Genomic DNA, 15,105 nt, shown 5'->3' with positions numbered 1-15,105 from the left:
TTCGTTTTTACCGGTACCAGGGATGGAACTCACGACTGCCTGCTTGCAAGGCAGGTGCTTATGCCGCTGAGCTAAATCCCCAGCCCCCCCAAGCTTGTTTTGTTTTGCTTTGCTTTGCTTTGTTTTGAGACAGAGTCTTGCTGTGCAGCTCAGGCTGGCCTTGAGCTCACTTTGTAGACCAGGCTGGTCTCGAGCTTGCAGCAGTCCTTCTACCTCAGCCTCTGGAGTGCTGGGATTACAGGTGTGCACCACCACACCTGGCAGGCTGCTTTCTAAAGTGCACGTTGCAGCCACCGCCTACTCACGGCCTCTGTCTCACGTTTGCAAGTTTGCAGGTACAGCGATACTTGGAGAAGAGCAAGGTCAGCAGGAAGGCCAGGCCCTGCCCTGGCCCTCACTGCCTGGTGTCCTGCCTCCAGGGTCTCTGGTGGTCTCTGTCCCTGCTCCTCAGGCTGGGGGAGGGGTATGGGCTGCAGCCCTGTGGAGTCCCTGTGTTACACCACCACCCTCTCTCCTCCTCCAGCTCTGTGGCTTCATGGAACCCTATGGTACCATCCTCCCACTGTCCTGGGAGCAGTCCAGACTGGCAGGGCTCCAGCAATTCCTATAGAGCCTGCAGCCAGGGGTGACCAAAAATGAGTCTCAGGGCAGGAAGACGAGCTGGGCTGCAGGCCTGGATAGCACTGGACCTGACCTCACTCGGGTCCCGTCCTCTGTCCTCCCTCCGCCCATGCAGCTCCCACCGCCGCCAGAGGAGGCTGAGGTTAAGGTCATGTGCGCTGCTTCCCCACTGATGCACATGAAGGCTTCCTTGCAGCCTTCACCACTGCCAACCAGGATGGCAGAGTCATCCTGAGCCGCCAAGGTACCGAGCAGCCTGGCTGGGCTGCTTCCTGAGAGAGGGCCGGGCTGCAGCAGGGAGCTGTGCCGGGGGCTCTGGGCACATCCCAGCCTTACCCGGCTTAGCAGTGGTCGGGGCAGGCAGCGGTCCTAAGGGCAAGAAGTCATCTTCCGGCTGTGTAAGCTGGATTGACTTCTCCCTTTGCACTTGGCTATGCTTTGCCTCAGTGTGTGTGCGCGTGTGTGACGGCTGTGCTGTCTGCCTTGGCACTTGTCCTGGAGGGAAAGCAAGGCTGGACTCCCTGTTCCGTGCAGGCCCATGTGTGACCTGCAGGGCACCCGGGAGCCCTGTGCTCAGGCTGGGCCCGCCCCTCTGTCTGTCCCCCTTTCAGGCAGCCTCAGCCAGAACAGCCTCAAATTCTTGCTCCTAAATCCAGCCATGCAGTTTGCCCAGGTGATGGAAGAATGCCGGGCAGTGGTCATTGCAGGGGGCACCATGCAGCCGGTAAGGACCCCAGCCCCCATCTCCTGTGTCCCTGGTGCTGGGATGGTCCAGGGGAAGGAAGCAGCCTCAGTCAGGTGTCCTCCCTGTCCAGCTGGTCCCCAACCCAAAAGTGATGTGCAGGCCCAGCAGTATCCCCTGGGTGGCACTACTGAGACCTCACAAAGCCTTTGTGTGTCTCAGATCCTTGGTGCCGCCCTGAGGTCCCTTCCTGCCCCACCAGGGAGGTGCCCACCTTCTGAGGCTGGTGTAATGTAGGTGTTTTGGGTTTCACCATAGAAAGCAGAGAGGAGCAGTGGGGGAGAAGCAGGTCCTCATTTCACACTCAGAGATGGACCATGGCGTGCGGCACGGCAGTGGCCTTTCTGGGGTTAAGGTTCACAGGTGTGTATGCATCTTAAAAACAACAGAATCACCTGTATGTGCTGTTATGGTTCACTTTTGCACTCAGAATCCAGTAGCACGCATATCTTTCCTGGTCAGCAGGGATACATTTACTCCCCTGTCTCAGTTACTTTTTGCTTATAGCTGAGACACAATTCCCAGAGTTAAAAAGCAGAGAGGTTTCCTTGGCTCCCAGTTTGTAGAGGTTTCAGCCCAAGGCACAGTTTGTAGAGGCTGGGTCCAAGGCAGAGTAGCAAGCCAGAAGAGAAGCCGTTCACAGCAAGCAAAAGACAGCAGAAACAAGCGGAGCAGGGAGAAGACAGCCTCTTTCTGTGCCTTGTGCTGTATCCTGGCTGCTGGGATTAGGATGTTGCTGAGCCAATCAGTGGACTGACTTTATGATCACCCACCCTCAGTTCAAGGATTGCACTGTGGATCATTCACACACTCTAGACCCAACCACCTTTGGAGGAACATCCAGACACAAGTATGGGCTCCCCGCTTGCTGTCTTCCAATCCCATGGATTCGGTGCATTTCTTGGACCACTCTGGCATTTCTCTGCTCTGAACAGTACTTCTGTGGGAAGTGCAGCCAGGTCTCTGCCCAGGAGTTCTGTCCACAGCCACATATCTGGCAGACACATGCTGTCCCGGGCTGCTGGAGTCCTGAGCCCTCCCCAGCCTCTGTGCCTGCTGCAGCCACTGTCATGCTCTATTTATTTTTTATTGCCCAGATTTCTAGATTTTTATTCATTCTTTGCCTTAGAGTTCTCTTTGATGATCACATGGTCTCTGAATCAGCATAGGGAGCCCTTGCCCACCCACTCTTGTCCTGTGGACCAGACCCCGGGCCTGGCTGCCTCATTTTCACACAGAGAAGAGAGATGCATCAGTGGAGGGCAGCACCTGGCACTTGGTGCCAGGGTGACCCAGCTGCTCCCAGTTGTCACAGTGCCTAGGCTGTGTCTCAGGGACACCGAGGAGATGCATTTTGAAAAGCAACAGTGTATATCGATATTTTCGAATCAAAACAAAAACTTAACTTCCTGGATCTTACATTTAGATCCCTTGGGGCAGGCAGAGCACGGGGGAGTAGATGAATGTGTGTTCAGTGAAGATGACAGCCATAAACATAGCTGGTATTTGGTTGCTGAATGAATGTGTAGTTTCTTGGTAGCGTAACGTAACTATTTAATCTCTCAGTATCCTTAAACAGCCTGAGAATCGCATCCCTGCCCCAACAGGAAACCTGCCCAGGGAAGGGGCGCTGCTGTGCCTGCCAGCTCTGCCCTGGCAGGGTGCATTGCTGTCTGAAATCAGATGTTTCTCCCAGTGCTTCTCTGGGTAGTGGAACCAGTCAGCGGGAACTTTTTGGTTTCAGTGTGGTTAGAGCTTGCTTTTTTCCCTTTTGACCTAATTTTTGTTTTTAAAACATGTAACACTCATGCAGTTCAAAAGTTAAAACTCTATTAATAAAAATACAGCTGACGACTCTCACCCTGTCCCCCAGCCTACTCGTCCCGCCCCGTGGGGAATCCTTTTCCTCAGCTGAGGCTGCAGCTTTCTGCTGGTTTTGCTGGGTGGAGCTGCCTAGTATTTGGTTTGAGAGATTTTTTTTTTTTTTTTTTTTTTTTGCTAAAATAAATGCCTGCCTGCTTTGTCCTATGTCCCGTAGAGGTGGTAGCATCTTGGTTTCTGGAGTGTGCAGGTGGCAGCTGGCCAGTGGCACGGTGAGGGCGAGGTCTGTAGGCTGTAGGGGCCCCGGGTGCTGTGCCGGGTAGAGGTGGTGCTGCTCAGGCAGCAGGCAGCTTCCCTCCCTCCCCGGGTCCATCTCACTGTGCAGACGGCACCCTGAGGAAGAAAAGCTGCCTGGCTAAGCTGCATCTGTCAGCTGTGCGAAGCTTAGACTCCTAGGTAACTGCTAGGTCTAGAAAAGTGAAACTGCTTGTCACTTGCTAACAGTGACATTTCCCTCCCTGGGGTCATGACCACTGTGTATCCCCCTCACCCAGGCAATGTCTGCGAGCTCAGTTCCTCATCAGTGGTTCAGCTTTAGGGACAGGTGGGAACTGTATGATCTAAAGACTTTCCTGTGATGATTTCGACCCTAAGCCAGGCTTGAGACCCCCTGTGCCAAATCAGCCAACTTTCTTTTGTGTTCCCTCGGTCCTCTGAGGAGGCTGCCAGCAGGTCATTAATGGTTGTTTTCTTTTGGATAATTCTGCATCAGTCTTTCTGGGCTTATTTCCTATGCAGTGTCCCATTGGCCACCCAGTCCAGACTTCTCCCTCTGTTTTCTCTGCCGATCCTCTCTGCCCTCCATTACCAAGGTCCCTTTACCTAGCCCTCAGGATATCACACACCTCAAACCCTGCCTGCAGGTGTCTGACTTCCGGGAGCAGCTGCTGGCCTGGGCTGGGACGCAATCAGAGCACGTTGTAGAGTTTTGCTGTGGTGAGCAGACCCTATGCCATGACCTCTGCTCACTGGGTTTTGCCACTGGCCAGGCCCTGGGTGGGGACACCACAGGGCAGCTTGTCACCTGCTCCCTTCCTGCTTTCATGCTCTGTGACCTGCGATCTGCATCGCCCAGGGACCCTCAGTGAGGTCTAAAGACCCCTTCCTGTGTAGAGATGGGTGGGGACCACTCTCCCTGGACCCCGCCTGCCTGCGGAGCAGTTTCCAACCCCTCCCTTTCTCACTAGGTCACGTTATCCCACCAGACAACATCCTGCCCCTGGTCCTCTGCAGTGGGCCCACCGGCCAGCAGCTGGAGTTCACCTTCCAGCAGAGAGAGCTGCCTGCAATGGTGGGTGCCATGCTCAGTGCCCCTAGCCCTCATGCTGCACATAGCTCTGGGTCACCTGGCTGGTCCTGGCATTTGGAAAATCAGTATCAGGGCTCCCTTTCCAGCTGGCCTACCAAAGAGTGGAGTCTCTGGATACTTGTCAGGAAGGTGTGAGCTACCCCCGCCCCTGGACCTTTAAGTGAGTTTCCTTCAGCCCTCCAGGTGCCCCTTGAGGACCAGAGGGTGAGGGGCTGCTCACTGCTCTGGTTCCCTTGGTAATGTCAGCACCACCTCAGGTGGGCACAGGGCTAGGGACACATCTCCACTGCTGCCCGGAGACAGGAACCTCTTTTGTCCTCAATGCTGGCGGTCAGGATGCTGGGATCCTGGGGGACTCGGTGGCTGTCATCTCTTAGGTGTTGGCACTGGGACCTGGGTCACAAAGACAGGTGTGTTTGGCAAGAGGCTGGCACATGTGCCTTCCCGTGCCACTCAGAGGCTAGGTGGCTGTCATGCTCCTGGGCCCGCTCATGCTCTGGGTTGAGCTCCGACCTTGGCCTGGAGCCCAGCTGTGGTGTCCTGGGTGCTGCTCCTCAGGGCCTCTCTGCCTCCTAGATGGTGGAGACAGGACGCATTCTCTGCAACCTGTGCAACGTGGTCCCTGGGCGGCTGGTCTACTTCTTCCCTTCCTATGAGTACCAGCGCCAGGTCCTTGCCCACTGGGACAAGAGTGGTCTGCTGGCCCGCCTGACTGTCAGGAAAAAGGTGAGAGACCCGTTACCCAGCAGTGTTTCCAGGGTGGCAGAACCTGGGGATCCCTGAACCCAATGGTGCTGCTTGTCCTGGTCCCTCGCCTGTACCCCTTCCAGGGTCTCTGCATCCTGGCCCAAGGGATCCCCAAAGCTGAGTGCTTTGAAGGTGGCCTGTCCCTAGAGTGCAGACCAAACCCTTGAGTCAGTGTGAGCTCCTACATTCCTCAGCCTTTCCCTGGGAGTCTGTCTCTCCCTGCAGCTCTTCCAGGAGCCAAAGAGAGCCAGCCAAGTGGAGCAGGTCCTGGCTGAGTATTCCAAATGCATTAAGGTGAGGGGGGCAGGCCAGGCACGGGGGCCACGCAGGCCTGGTGTCTTTCTGGCCCCAGCCCAGTGCTCTGCATGGGGTCTTTCCACAGAGGTGTGGACAGGCAGGAGGCCCAGTGACTGGGGCCCTGCGCCTCTCTGTGGTGGGAGGGAAGATGAGTGAAGGGATCAACTTCACAGACGGCCTGGGCCAGTAGGTGCACCCCTCTTCCCTCCTGGGTCCCTGCACCTGCCTCGATCTCACACTTCAGGGTCTGTACGCAGGCAGGATGCTCAGGATGTTGAGGGGGTGGCAGGGAGTGGCGGGCTGACTATGGAACAGGAAGCCAGGCTGAGGCCTTGGAGACCTCATTCATTGGTCCAGGCTGGATCCAACGGGCAGAGGGTAGGCCAAGACACACCTCCATGTCCCCCAGGTGTATGGTAATGGTGGGCATGCTCTACCCCAACATCCGGTCTCCCAAGCTGCAGGAGAAGATGGCCTACTTGGATCAGCACCTTGTGAGTCTGCCGGGTTCCAGAGGGTCGGAGGGCTGGGGATGGAGAGTGGGGTGACCCCTCGGGCTGGGATGCCAGGCTCTGCACTGTGATCCCTGTGTGAATGCTGCCTGTCTACATCAGCGGTGCATGGATGCGCCCTTGCCTTCTTGGCGTCTGCAGCAGTTCCGTCACACCTTCTGGGTCAGGAGGGTCATCAGGCAGGTGACAGACACTTATGTCTCCTTTACCATTGCAGCCCAGGAGCCCAGGGCAGGTGCCCGTGGAGAAGGCACTGCTGGAGAACCTGTGCATGAAGGCTGTCAACCAGTCCATCAGTGAGCTGCGGCTGCCCTGGCCCTGGGACGAACAGCCAGGGCTAGATGGGTATTGGGGAGGGGTGACAAGAGGAGAGACCTTCCTTATAGGAGGGGACCTGGGATGTGTGCTGTAGGGAGGGCAGATGTCACTCAGAGCCCTGCCTCTGGCCCCAGGCAAGGCTATCCGACACCAGAGGGACTTCACCAACATCATGCTCCTGGACCAGCGCTACACGGGGCCCCCAGTGCTGGAAAAGCTGCCAACCTGGATCCGAGACCGTGTGGAGGTCAAAGCCACCTTTGGTGCTGCGTTCCCTGCACTGCGGAAGGTCAGGCCGGCCCTCTCCTTCCTCGGCTCCCAGTACCCCAGTCTGAGAGTTGGCTGCTCTTTCCCTGTGCCTGCAGTTTCACTGGAGAAGGCGGGGCCCTCCTGATGGCAGCCTCATCCCTGCCTGCCCTGGTCCCTGCTGTGTGCAGCCTTTGGTGTCCCCACCAGCCCTCACCCTGAGCCAGAAGCTGCCAGGATCAGGGTTGCACAGTGAAGCCAGCAGGAGTGGATGGAACAGTGGGCCCTGCCACACTGGGGCCCGGCCCAGGGCAGCTCACTCTCTGCCTGGGACAAGAGCAGTCCCCACTGCCCTAAGCACCCACTTTCCTATGTTGAGGTCCACCCTGCCCAGACATGCCATGGAAAGGTGCCTTCCCCTCCCCCGCAATCATTCCTGCTCTTGGCTTCCCTCCTTTCACCCCAATCCAGAGAAAGGGGCCTTGGTCCTGAGCCTCTGAACCCACTGGGAGGGGGCAGGCCAGGCTCCAGGAGACTTCTGCATCCCGCCCAGCCGCCCTTCCCAATACATCACGCACTCCTGGCTTGTGCAGCTTCTCCTGCCCCGCTTTATTGGTTCCTGGCACGTTTCCTCCTCTTAGAGAGGACAACGCTGTGCCATGGGGAAGCCACAGGGCCCTGGACCCACCATACTGGGATGCTTGCAAGAACGGGCGAAGTTGGGCTGCAGGAGATCAAGGGGTCCGAGCCCTAGGACTCCCAGTCCCAGGGGCTGCTGTGGGGGCGGCAGCAGCGGGATGGAGTACCACATGCTGGCAAAGGCTCCTTTGCGCCTTCATTGGCCCTTGGCCTGGGGCCTTTCCCAGTGATGCCTAGGAGGGAAGGTCTCGTGAGGGAGGGAGGCCAGGCCAGGCCAGGGCTCAGGTGCACCCCGCTCCTGGATAAGGGGACAGGCAAAGCACCCCAGGCACTTGCCTACCTTTGCGCCTCAGGACCAGTTTGTTAAAGAGATCTGACATCAGGTCCCTGCCCTGTTCCGTGGCTCTCACTGTGGGGGAAGCATGGGTACAGAAGTGCAGGACAGAGGAGGGGACCCCTTCAGGGCCACAGGCTCTGGGCTCACTCCCCTGTCCATGACAGTAGTAGTCCCCGCGAGGCTTAGAGACTTAGGCCTGGGCTCGCCTGAGTCCCATAAGAGCACTGAGACTCCTTGGAAGCCCAGGAGGTGGGAGGACCCTCTGGTGCGGCCTGAGCTGGCAGGTTCAAGCACACAGCCCCAAGCCGAAGCTCAGGACAAGGGTGTCGGGGCCAGCCAGGCCTCCAAGAGCACCCCGCCTGCAGAGGGACAGCCTTGGGGCCCTGACAGGCCTCCACCGGGTGTCCTGGCTGCAGGGGGAGTGGGGCCTCTCCTTGCTCCTGCTCCTTCTGCTGCTTCTTCTCCAACTTGCGCTCCTTGACGCTGCGCAGCTTGGCCTTGCCGATGCCCCCAGCTTGGCGGATGGACTCCAGCAAGGTGGCCCGGCCACTGGAGGGGTCCACCACCTCCTTGGGAGCCACCTGGACAGGTGCTGACAGGGCGGAGGTGTGAGGAGTGGCCTTCCAGGCCCATGCCGAGTTAGTGCCTGGTGTCAGACACCTGCGTCCCCCCATTTCCCACCCTGATTGGGTGCTGCCCTGCAGCAGTAGACCTGGGACTCACTGATGCACCCACAGAACCTCCAGGGACCTGTGGGCCAGCGGAGACTTCTGTGCCCCTTCTGGAAGCTGCACAGGGGCTCGGAGGTGCAATATTTTTTTTTCTTTTTTCTTTTTCGTTTTTATCGGTACCAGGGATCAAACTCACGACTGCCTGCTTGCAAGGCAGGTGCTTATGCCGCTGAGCTATATCCCCAGCCCCAGGAGGTGCAATATTAAAACCCAAGTTCTCAAGTCTCCCCTTGCAGTCGACCTTGTTTCCACTGATTCAGCTGGGAGTGAGGCCATGGCCCCAACTTTGGGCTCCCCTCCCCCTCCCCTGGGATCCAAGTCCCCGAGCTCTGCAGTCCTGAGAGCAGGGTGGGCCCAAAAGGCTAGGCCATGTGAGGAGGAAACTGTACTATGAACCTCAGACGTGCAGCTGCTTCCCCTTGGGATGCCCAGCACTGGCCCCTACCTGAAGCAGGGGCGCTGCTGCTACCCCTGCAGTCTGCAGGGGTAGGCCTGGAGGTGCTCTAGCCAGCACTGCAGGAGCTGGTGGAGGTGGAAGTGGGGGGGGGGGTTGCTATGAGCACCCGGCCCTCTAGGTCTGGAACACAGGCTCAAGGCTGAACACCCAGGAAGCAGGCTGAGTCAAGGGAGCTCCCAGCCCGGTCTACTGCCTAGAACCCAGCTCACAGGCCTTGAAAGGTGTGTCCACCTCTGTCTAGAAGGCAGGCAGCTCTGGGATGGCAGAGGGGGCAATGGCTGGGCCCAGGTCGGCACTGTACATGAGGTCATTGGCAACACCAGGCAGGTCAGGCAGGTAGGATGGCATGTCGATCACGGGCACCTGGCCCAGGTCTGGCACGTAGAAGTAGTTCTCAGGGACCTGTGGGGGAGCGCATGCACTGTGGCTACAACATAAGTACATGGTCTGCAGGGTCACTGTGGGCCCCACAGAGCCCTCTATACCCCGGGACAACTCAGACCTCCCAGGACCCTGGCCTCTAGCACCCCCCACCTGCCGCTTGAGCTGCTCTCTCTTGCTGATGCAGAGGGGCATCTAACAGCTTCTCCTTCTCCAGCATCACATGGGTCTTAGTGACCGCCTCCAACAGTGGGTCCAGGAAAACGTACTTGTACCTGCAGGGTGAGTGGGTTTAGTCAGGCTTCCTGCTTTAGGGTACAGCCCACTCTTTGGTGCCTAGGACTCCCCAGCTCTCACACCCACCTTGCACCCAACTTAGTGCACTTCTCTGCCCCCAACCCCCTCAGGTCCCCCCCCCCCACGTGCCCTTACAGGTTCTCCCTGGTGTTGAACAGCAGCAGGGAGCTGATGGAGCTGATGTTGCTGGGGAGCCCACCGAGCCCTTCCTCCGTCTCATCCTTGGGCTCTGGCTTTGTGTTCACACAGAGGGAAGAACTTCAGCTTTTCCTAGGGATGACAGGGATGTGGGGGGCTCAGCACCCCGTTCTGTCCCAGCCTGAACCCTTGGGTATCAGTAGCCCATGTGGACCCGGTGCCTGCACCCTGGCCTGGCTGTGGCCTCAGACCTGCAGGGCCTGCTTGTCCAGTGGCCGGTGCTTGTTCTGGATGCAGTGGCTCGGCCATGGCTGGAGGCCCGGGTCCTATGCGCCTGAGAAGACAGAGCTATAGTCCTGCAGGCGCTCGGGGCCCCGGGAACTTGGCGCTGGGCAGGGACCGAGGGCTGGGGAGTTGAGGGGCATGGCGGGGGTGGGGGTGGGGGGCAGGGCCGATGGGCGTGTGGTCCCCACCTTGATAGCCTTCTTGCTCAGCTTGAGCTTCTCAATCTTGGCCTGGCTCGTGGAGATACGCTCCCCAAGCACCCGCAGCTGCCTGTGGCTCAGCTCCACACGCTGGGAGATCCTGCCATGCAAAGGTCGCAGCAGGGGCTGCACCAAGCCATTCCAGCCCGGCAGCCTGCAGAGGAGCAGGCGCCCTCTATGGGCTCTGGGTCCGGCTCCCTCAGCCCCCAGGGCTCCCTGTCGCTGTTCCAGGGACCCCCTGTGACAGTCCTATAGGAGAGGTCCTCACTTCACAGGGCTGTTTCTTGGGGCCCACCGTGATCATCTGTGGCTATGGCGGAGCCATCCGCACCCGCCCCATGGGCCCGCGTAGGGTGGGTGGGAACCTGGGCTCTGTCGGAGGAGGAAACCCGTGGGGAGCAGGGCTGCACCCACTGCCAGCACCTGACCGACTTGGCGAGAGTGGGGCGCGGGTCTGGGGGGCCCTGCGCCTCTCGCTTTACACCCTACAGCACGGGACCCTGCCGTCCCCCCAGGCCAGACTCACACGGACGGACTCGGGACCCAGCCTCTGCAGACACCCGTGTGACGGTCCTGGCAGCCTCCTCGGACAGCCGCCTGGGGGCTCCCTCTGCTGGTTGCAGGCGGAACTGCAAGAATAGCCTTTCCTTCCCTTGGGAAAGAGCAGAGCCAGGACTGGGGTGATGGGAGTCACAGGACTGGGGTTATGGAATCCCTGGGCTATGCTAGGCAGTTGGAAATGACCTCGGGCACTTGTGAGGGAAGCTTGCAGACCCGGAGCTGCTCCCACACAGGAGCCATCTGGGGCCCCAGGTCTGGGAGTCATTAAAGGGGCTGGGCTTGGAGAGGAATCCCAGGACAGGGTGGCCCTCCCTCCGCTGGGAAGGGCAGCACCCACCTGCTGAAGATGTCTCCTGAGACCTCATTCAGGTACTGCAGGGCATCGGTGACCTGCTGGATGGCGTCCTCCCAGCGCAGGTCTGGCTGGATGAGAGGGATGGTGTAGGTCTGGCCAGCTGAGGGGCCCGGGGTCCTCACTGATGTCATGGTGCTGTGGGTGGGGCCGGAGTGTCAGGACCATGGGAGGGGTGTTCGTATGACAGTGGGCAGCAGCCAGGGACCCTCGGTACAACAGAGTCCAGGACGGTGAGAAGAGGGCCTGAGGAAGGAGGGTGCAGTAATGGAGGACCAGGAGGAAACACGATGAACCAACTGCAAGGCATGATGTGCTGCCCCTTGGAACCTCTGTTCGTTCCGTCTCCCATTCTGCAGATTGGAGTACGCCTTCACTCTTTTTGGGGGGGAGGGTGGTACTGGGAAACAAACTCAGGACCTTGTGCTTGCCAGGCAGGCCTGCCTCTGCTCTTTAAGAAGTCTTAAGTTCCAAGGATAAAACATACACAACACATTGTGCCAACATCTTCCCCAAACTGCAGCCACTCCTGGAGCCCCTGCAGTCTCCTGAGCGCTCCCTTCTCCCTGAAACGACTCCACACTCTGTGGCCGGTGCTTTCCTGAGATGATCTGTCTGCTCTTCCACTTCCCCAGCAGCCAGCTCCCCTCCACACTTACTCTTCCAGGAAGGCCAGGCCCAGGTTCCCAGACTGAGACCACCGTGACTCCGAAGGGCCTGGAGGTTACTCTACCCTCCCTCCTGCCTTCCTATGGAGCAACCCAAAGGGCCACCGGATCCCCCAACCTGGGAAAGGCCCTTGTGCCTTCTCAGAGACCACCATAGCCTTTCAAGAACCCCTGCCCTGTACTAATTCTGATGTATCTGTCACCCTCTTAGTTCAGTCCTTTGCTTCTCCCATCAAGGAGAGGGGGAAAAGAGAAAGTGCTTTCTGTGCTTGTCCTGGGATGAACCCTCACACATCTGGGTGTGTGAGGGAGAAATCCAGGCCCAGGTCTCAACAAGGACCTTCGGGAGTGAATGCGGCCACCCTGAGGCTTCCTCCTGCTGTCTGCAGACAGCTAGTGCTGAGCTGTTAAGGGGAGACCAGGACCACCACAACAAAGATGCAAAAGGCACTGCGAGGCAGGGACACAGCCTCAGAGACAGCAAAACCCTCAGGATAAGCACCCAGTCCAGCCTCCTATAAAGTGCTAAGGAAGAAACTGCTGCCAAGTCAGGAGCCCAGAAAAGCCTCTTAGCAGACTGCACTGCTGTCCAGTGCTAGGGAGCAGGAACAGGACAAGGAATGAGGCCAGGAAGCTTCAGGACAGCTGCCACCCATGACGCTGCCCAGTCTGGGGGCCACCAGCTCTGCTGCAGACAGGAAGCACTGGAAGTGTGGCTTGCTGGACATGAGGGGCACTCAGTAGGAAGAGCACCCCAAATCCCAAGGCTTAGAGAAAAACTAATGGAAAATAGGTTTCTGTGGGTTCCATGCTACAATGACCACATTTAAACCTGCTGGGTGAAACAACATATATTACTGATTTCATCAGTTTCTTCTTACTTTTAAAAGCAGGTGAGAGGGATGAGGATTTAGCTCAGTGGCACAGCGCTGCCTGGCAAGTACAAGGTCCTAGGTTCAATACCTGGTACCAAAAAAAAAAAAAAAGTTTATGTGAGTTAAAAGCACCAAGTGACTGGATTCTGACCTAAGGACCAAATTAATCATAATGGTCTCCTATTATCATCCCCTCTGCTAATATCTGATAGCCCTTAAATAATTATCATGAAGATAATCATTTGAACCATCTTTCAGTATATTTTCATATGCTACAACATCATCGCCACTATTAACAATGCTCATAAGTAGTAATTATTACTTCAGTTACCTAATACCTATACACCTTAGAGCCATTCCACTCCTTCTCGAAGAATTATTTCATTCTTAGTGAATTTCTTTTTATCCCCAGTTTTTGATGAGGAAATAAAGGTGGACCAACCAAGTAGCACTGTGTCAGTCATCAAAATGCTACTTGGAGGGGCTGGGAATTTAGCTCAGTGGCATAAGTACCTGCCTTGCAAGCAGGCACCGTGAGTTCGATCCCTGGTACCAATAAAAATGAAAAAGACAAAAATAAAAATAACAAAATGCTACTTGGGGTCAAGCCAGACTTAAGTTGTACTGTGTGAATTCAGAACTTTGTGACTTATCAGTACTTTTTTGGTTTTTGTTTTAATGCATTAAAATGCAAATCTTAGGAAGTCAAAAGCTTCAGTCCCATGTGTGAGGCACTGTCTGGACTCCGCTGTAGGGTGGTATTTGTCTAAGGGGTGGTGCTGGGGCCCTGCACCAGGCCCATCAGGTCCCCCACACTTTCTGGACCGGGACCTGGCTCTGTCATCTCCTCACTGCACTGACAGTGAGAAAGCCCAGTACAGAGAACAGTCACCTTCTGAGAGGCCCACAGCCTCCTTGAAAACGATTCACAATCCCCTCGGAGGGCACAATCGGTACCCTAGAAAGCTGGGGATGCAGTTGAAAATAAAAGCTGGCATTTCACCCAAAGCAGCCCACCTTGGGGAGTTTTGTTACTGTAAGTCCTGGCTCCACAACTGCTGCCTGCAATCACTCTAGGCCTCTGCCACCTCCTGCTGGCTCAGCTTCACTTGTACTGCTTTGCCCGCCCGACCCCCCGCCTCCCCCCCCCTCCCCCCGGCAACCCACTGAGCTCCATCTTCAGCTCACTTTTTATGTTTTATTTTGAGACAGGGTCTCCCTAGGTCTCTCAGTTGCCCAGGTGGGCTGCAACTTGCGACCCTCTAACCTCGACCTCCCAGAGTGGCAGAGTCACACGCGTGCATCACCCTGCCTGACTTGCGGATCCTTTCCAAATCCGGAATGAAGATCTTCCGCGAACGCTGGTGCTGCTGCTGCTGCCTGGACTTGGGGCCAGTGGTCTCAGAGCGACAGCAAGATAGCGCGACCCACGCGCAGTCATAGCCCACCTCCCTCAACCTCAGCCCCGCCCCCTGTCTACACAGCCATCCACCCCACCCCCACCCCCGCCCCAGGCCCAGCCGGGCTCTCGCTCCAGCCTGGCTCCGCAGCCCCAAGGCCTGGAAGCCCGCTGCCGCCTGCCTTCCTTCCATCGACACCGCTGGGTCCTAGCACCGCCCCCACCCCGCAGCGCTGAGCCGCCAGCCTCGCCCCTTGGGCCCTGCGCCCCTCCTGCGATCAGAGGCTTTCAGCCTCCTAGAGTTGAGACTCGATTTACCCTGTGGGGAAAGACGCTTCCTTGCCGGCGCCCTCGCTCAGGGCATAGCATTCAAGGAGGTCCTGGATCTGATTCCCCGGCCCAAATAAATGAGGAATGTGGAAGCCAGGCTCAGAGACGCGGTGCACAAACCGGGCTGCTGGCGGACACCGGGGCGCAGTCCCATCCGGGGCGCAGCGGGAGCTGCCGGGCTCGCTGGCCGACTCCAGAGAAGCTGCGGTGAGTGCGAGGCCTGAGCTTCTCGCCGTGGAAGGAGGTGCGCCGAGTCCCAGACAGCGCTCCCTGCCCGGACCTGGACATCACCCGCACCCCGGAGGCAGAGGCATCGGACACGCGGGGTCACCAGTGTTTCCTACGCACTGCCTAGGCGAGGGCTTTGTACTTTTTTCTTATTATTTCCAAAAGGCAATCTCCTAAACTCCTCCTTCTGTCCTCAGATTTAATCTTTGGTGTGGGGAGTGAAAGCACTCAGGTTAGGACCAATGTGACTGCATGGATGCCTGGAATTCTCAGTCAGGCTCACAGAGGCACTGGGCTGTGAAGCAGGGCAGGGAGAGGCGTTGGTTTTGAATGCGCCGGGTTTTAACATTAATTCAGGAAGATCCAGCGCTTCCTGAGAAGGGCGGGGTGACTGCAGACCCTGTGAACGCTGTGGGCCACTGACCTGTTCCTAGAGCACGACGGCCAGGCCCTGGTGCACACCACACACGTAGAGCTCAAAGTATTTCTAAGATACTATAAAAGGACTCTATTTATATTTTTAGAAAGAACTGTCAAAATTCAACAGCAAACAA

At 57.5% G+C, this 15,105-nt stretch overlaps 1 protein-coding gene and 1 pseudogene across 1 annotated transcript in view; one reads left to right on the top strand and one right to left on the bottom strand.

The window, feature by feature from the left end:
• The window catches only part of LOC100731730 (ATP-dependent DNA helicase DDX11-like), a 32,698-nt gene extending 25,877 nt beyond the window's left edge, over positions 1-6,821 (top strand). The window contains 11 exon segments of the mRNA XM_063229098.1: positions 737-797; positions 800-865; positions 1,233-1,345; positions 4,108-4,180; positions 4,432-4,535; positions 5,130-5,279; positions 5,526-5,594; positions 5,683-5,783; positions 6,007-6,091; positions 6,327-6,405; positions 6,562-6,821. Of these exon segments, the coding sequence (XP_063085168.1) occupies positions 737-797; positions 800-865; positions 1,233-1,345; positions 4,108-4,180; positions 4,432-4,535; positions 5,130-5,279; positions 5,526-5,594; positions 5,683-5,783; positions 6,007-6,091; positions 6,327-6,405; positions 6,562-6,821 (1,161 nt within the window).
• A 437-nt stretch (positions 6,822-7,258) lies between these two features.
• On the bottom strand, positions 7,259-14,076 carry LOC100732006 (WASH complex subunit 1-like; annotated as a pseudogene).
• Between the last annotated feature and the right edge of the window lie 1,029 nt (positions 14,077-15,105).

This window comes from Cavia porcellus, unplaced genomic scaffold, assembly GCF_034190915.1.
Source record: "Cavia porcellus strain 051 isolate PalLab524CR breed Dunkin Hartley unplaced genomic scaffold, mCavPor4.1 scaffold_17, whole genome shotgun sequence".
Classification (NCBI taxonomy): Eukaryota; Metazoa; Chordata; class Mammalia; order Rodentia; family Caviidae; genus Cavia; species Cavia porcellus.
This window is presented reverse-complemented; position numbering and strand designations above follow the sequence as displayed.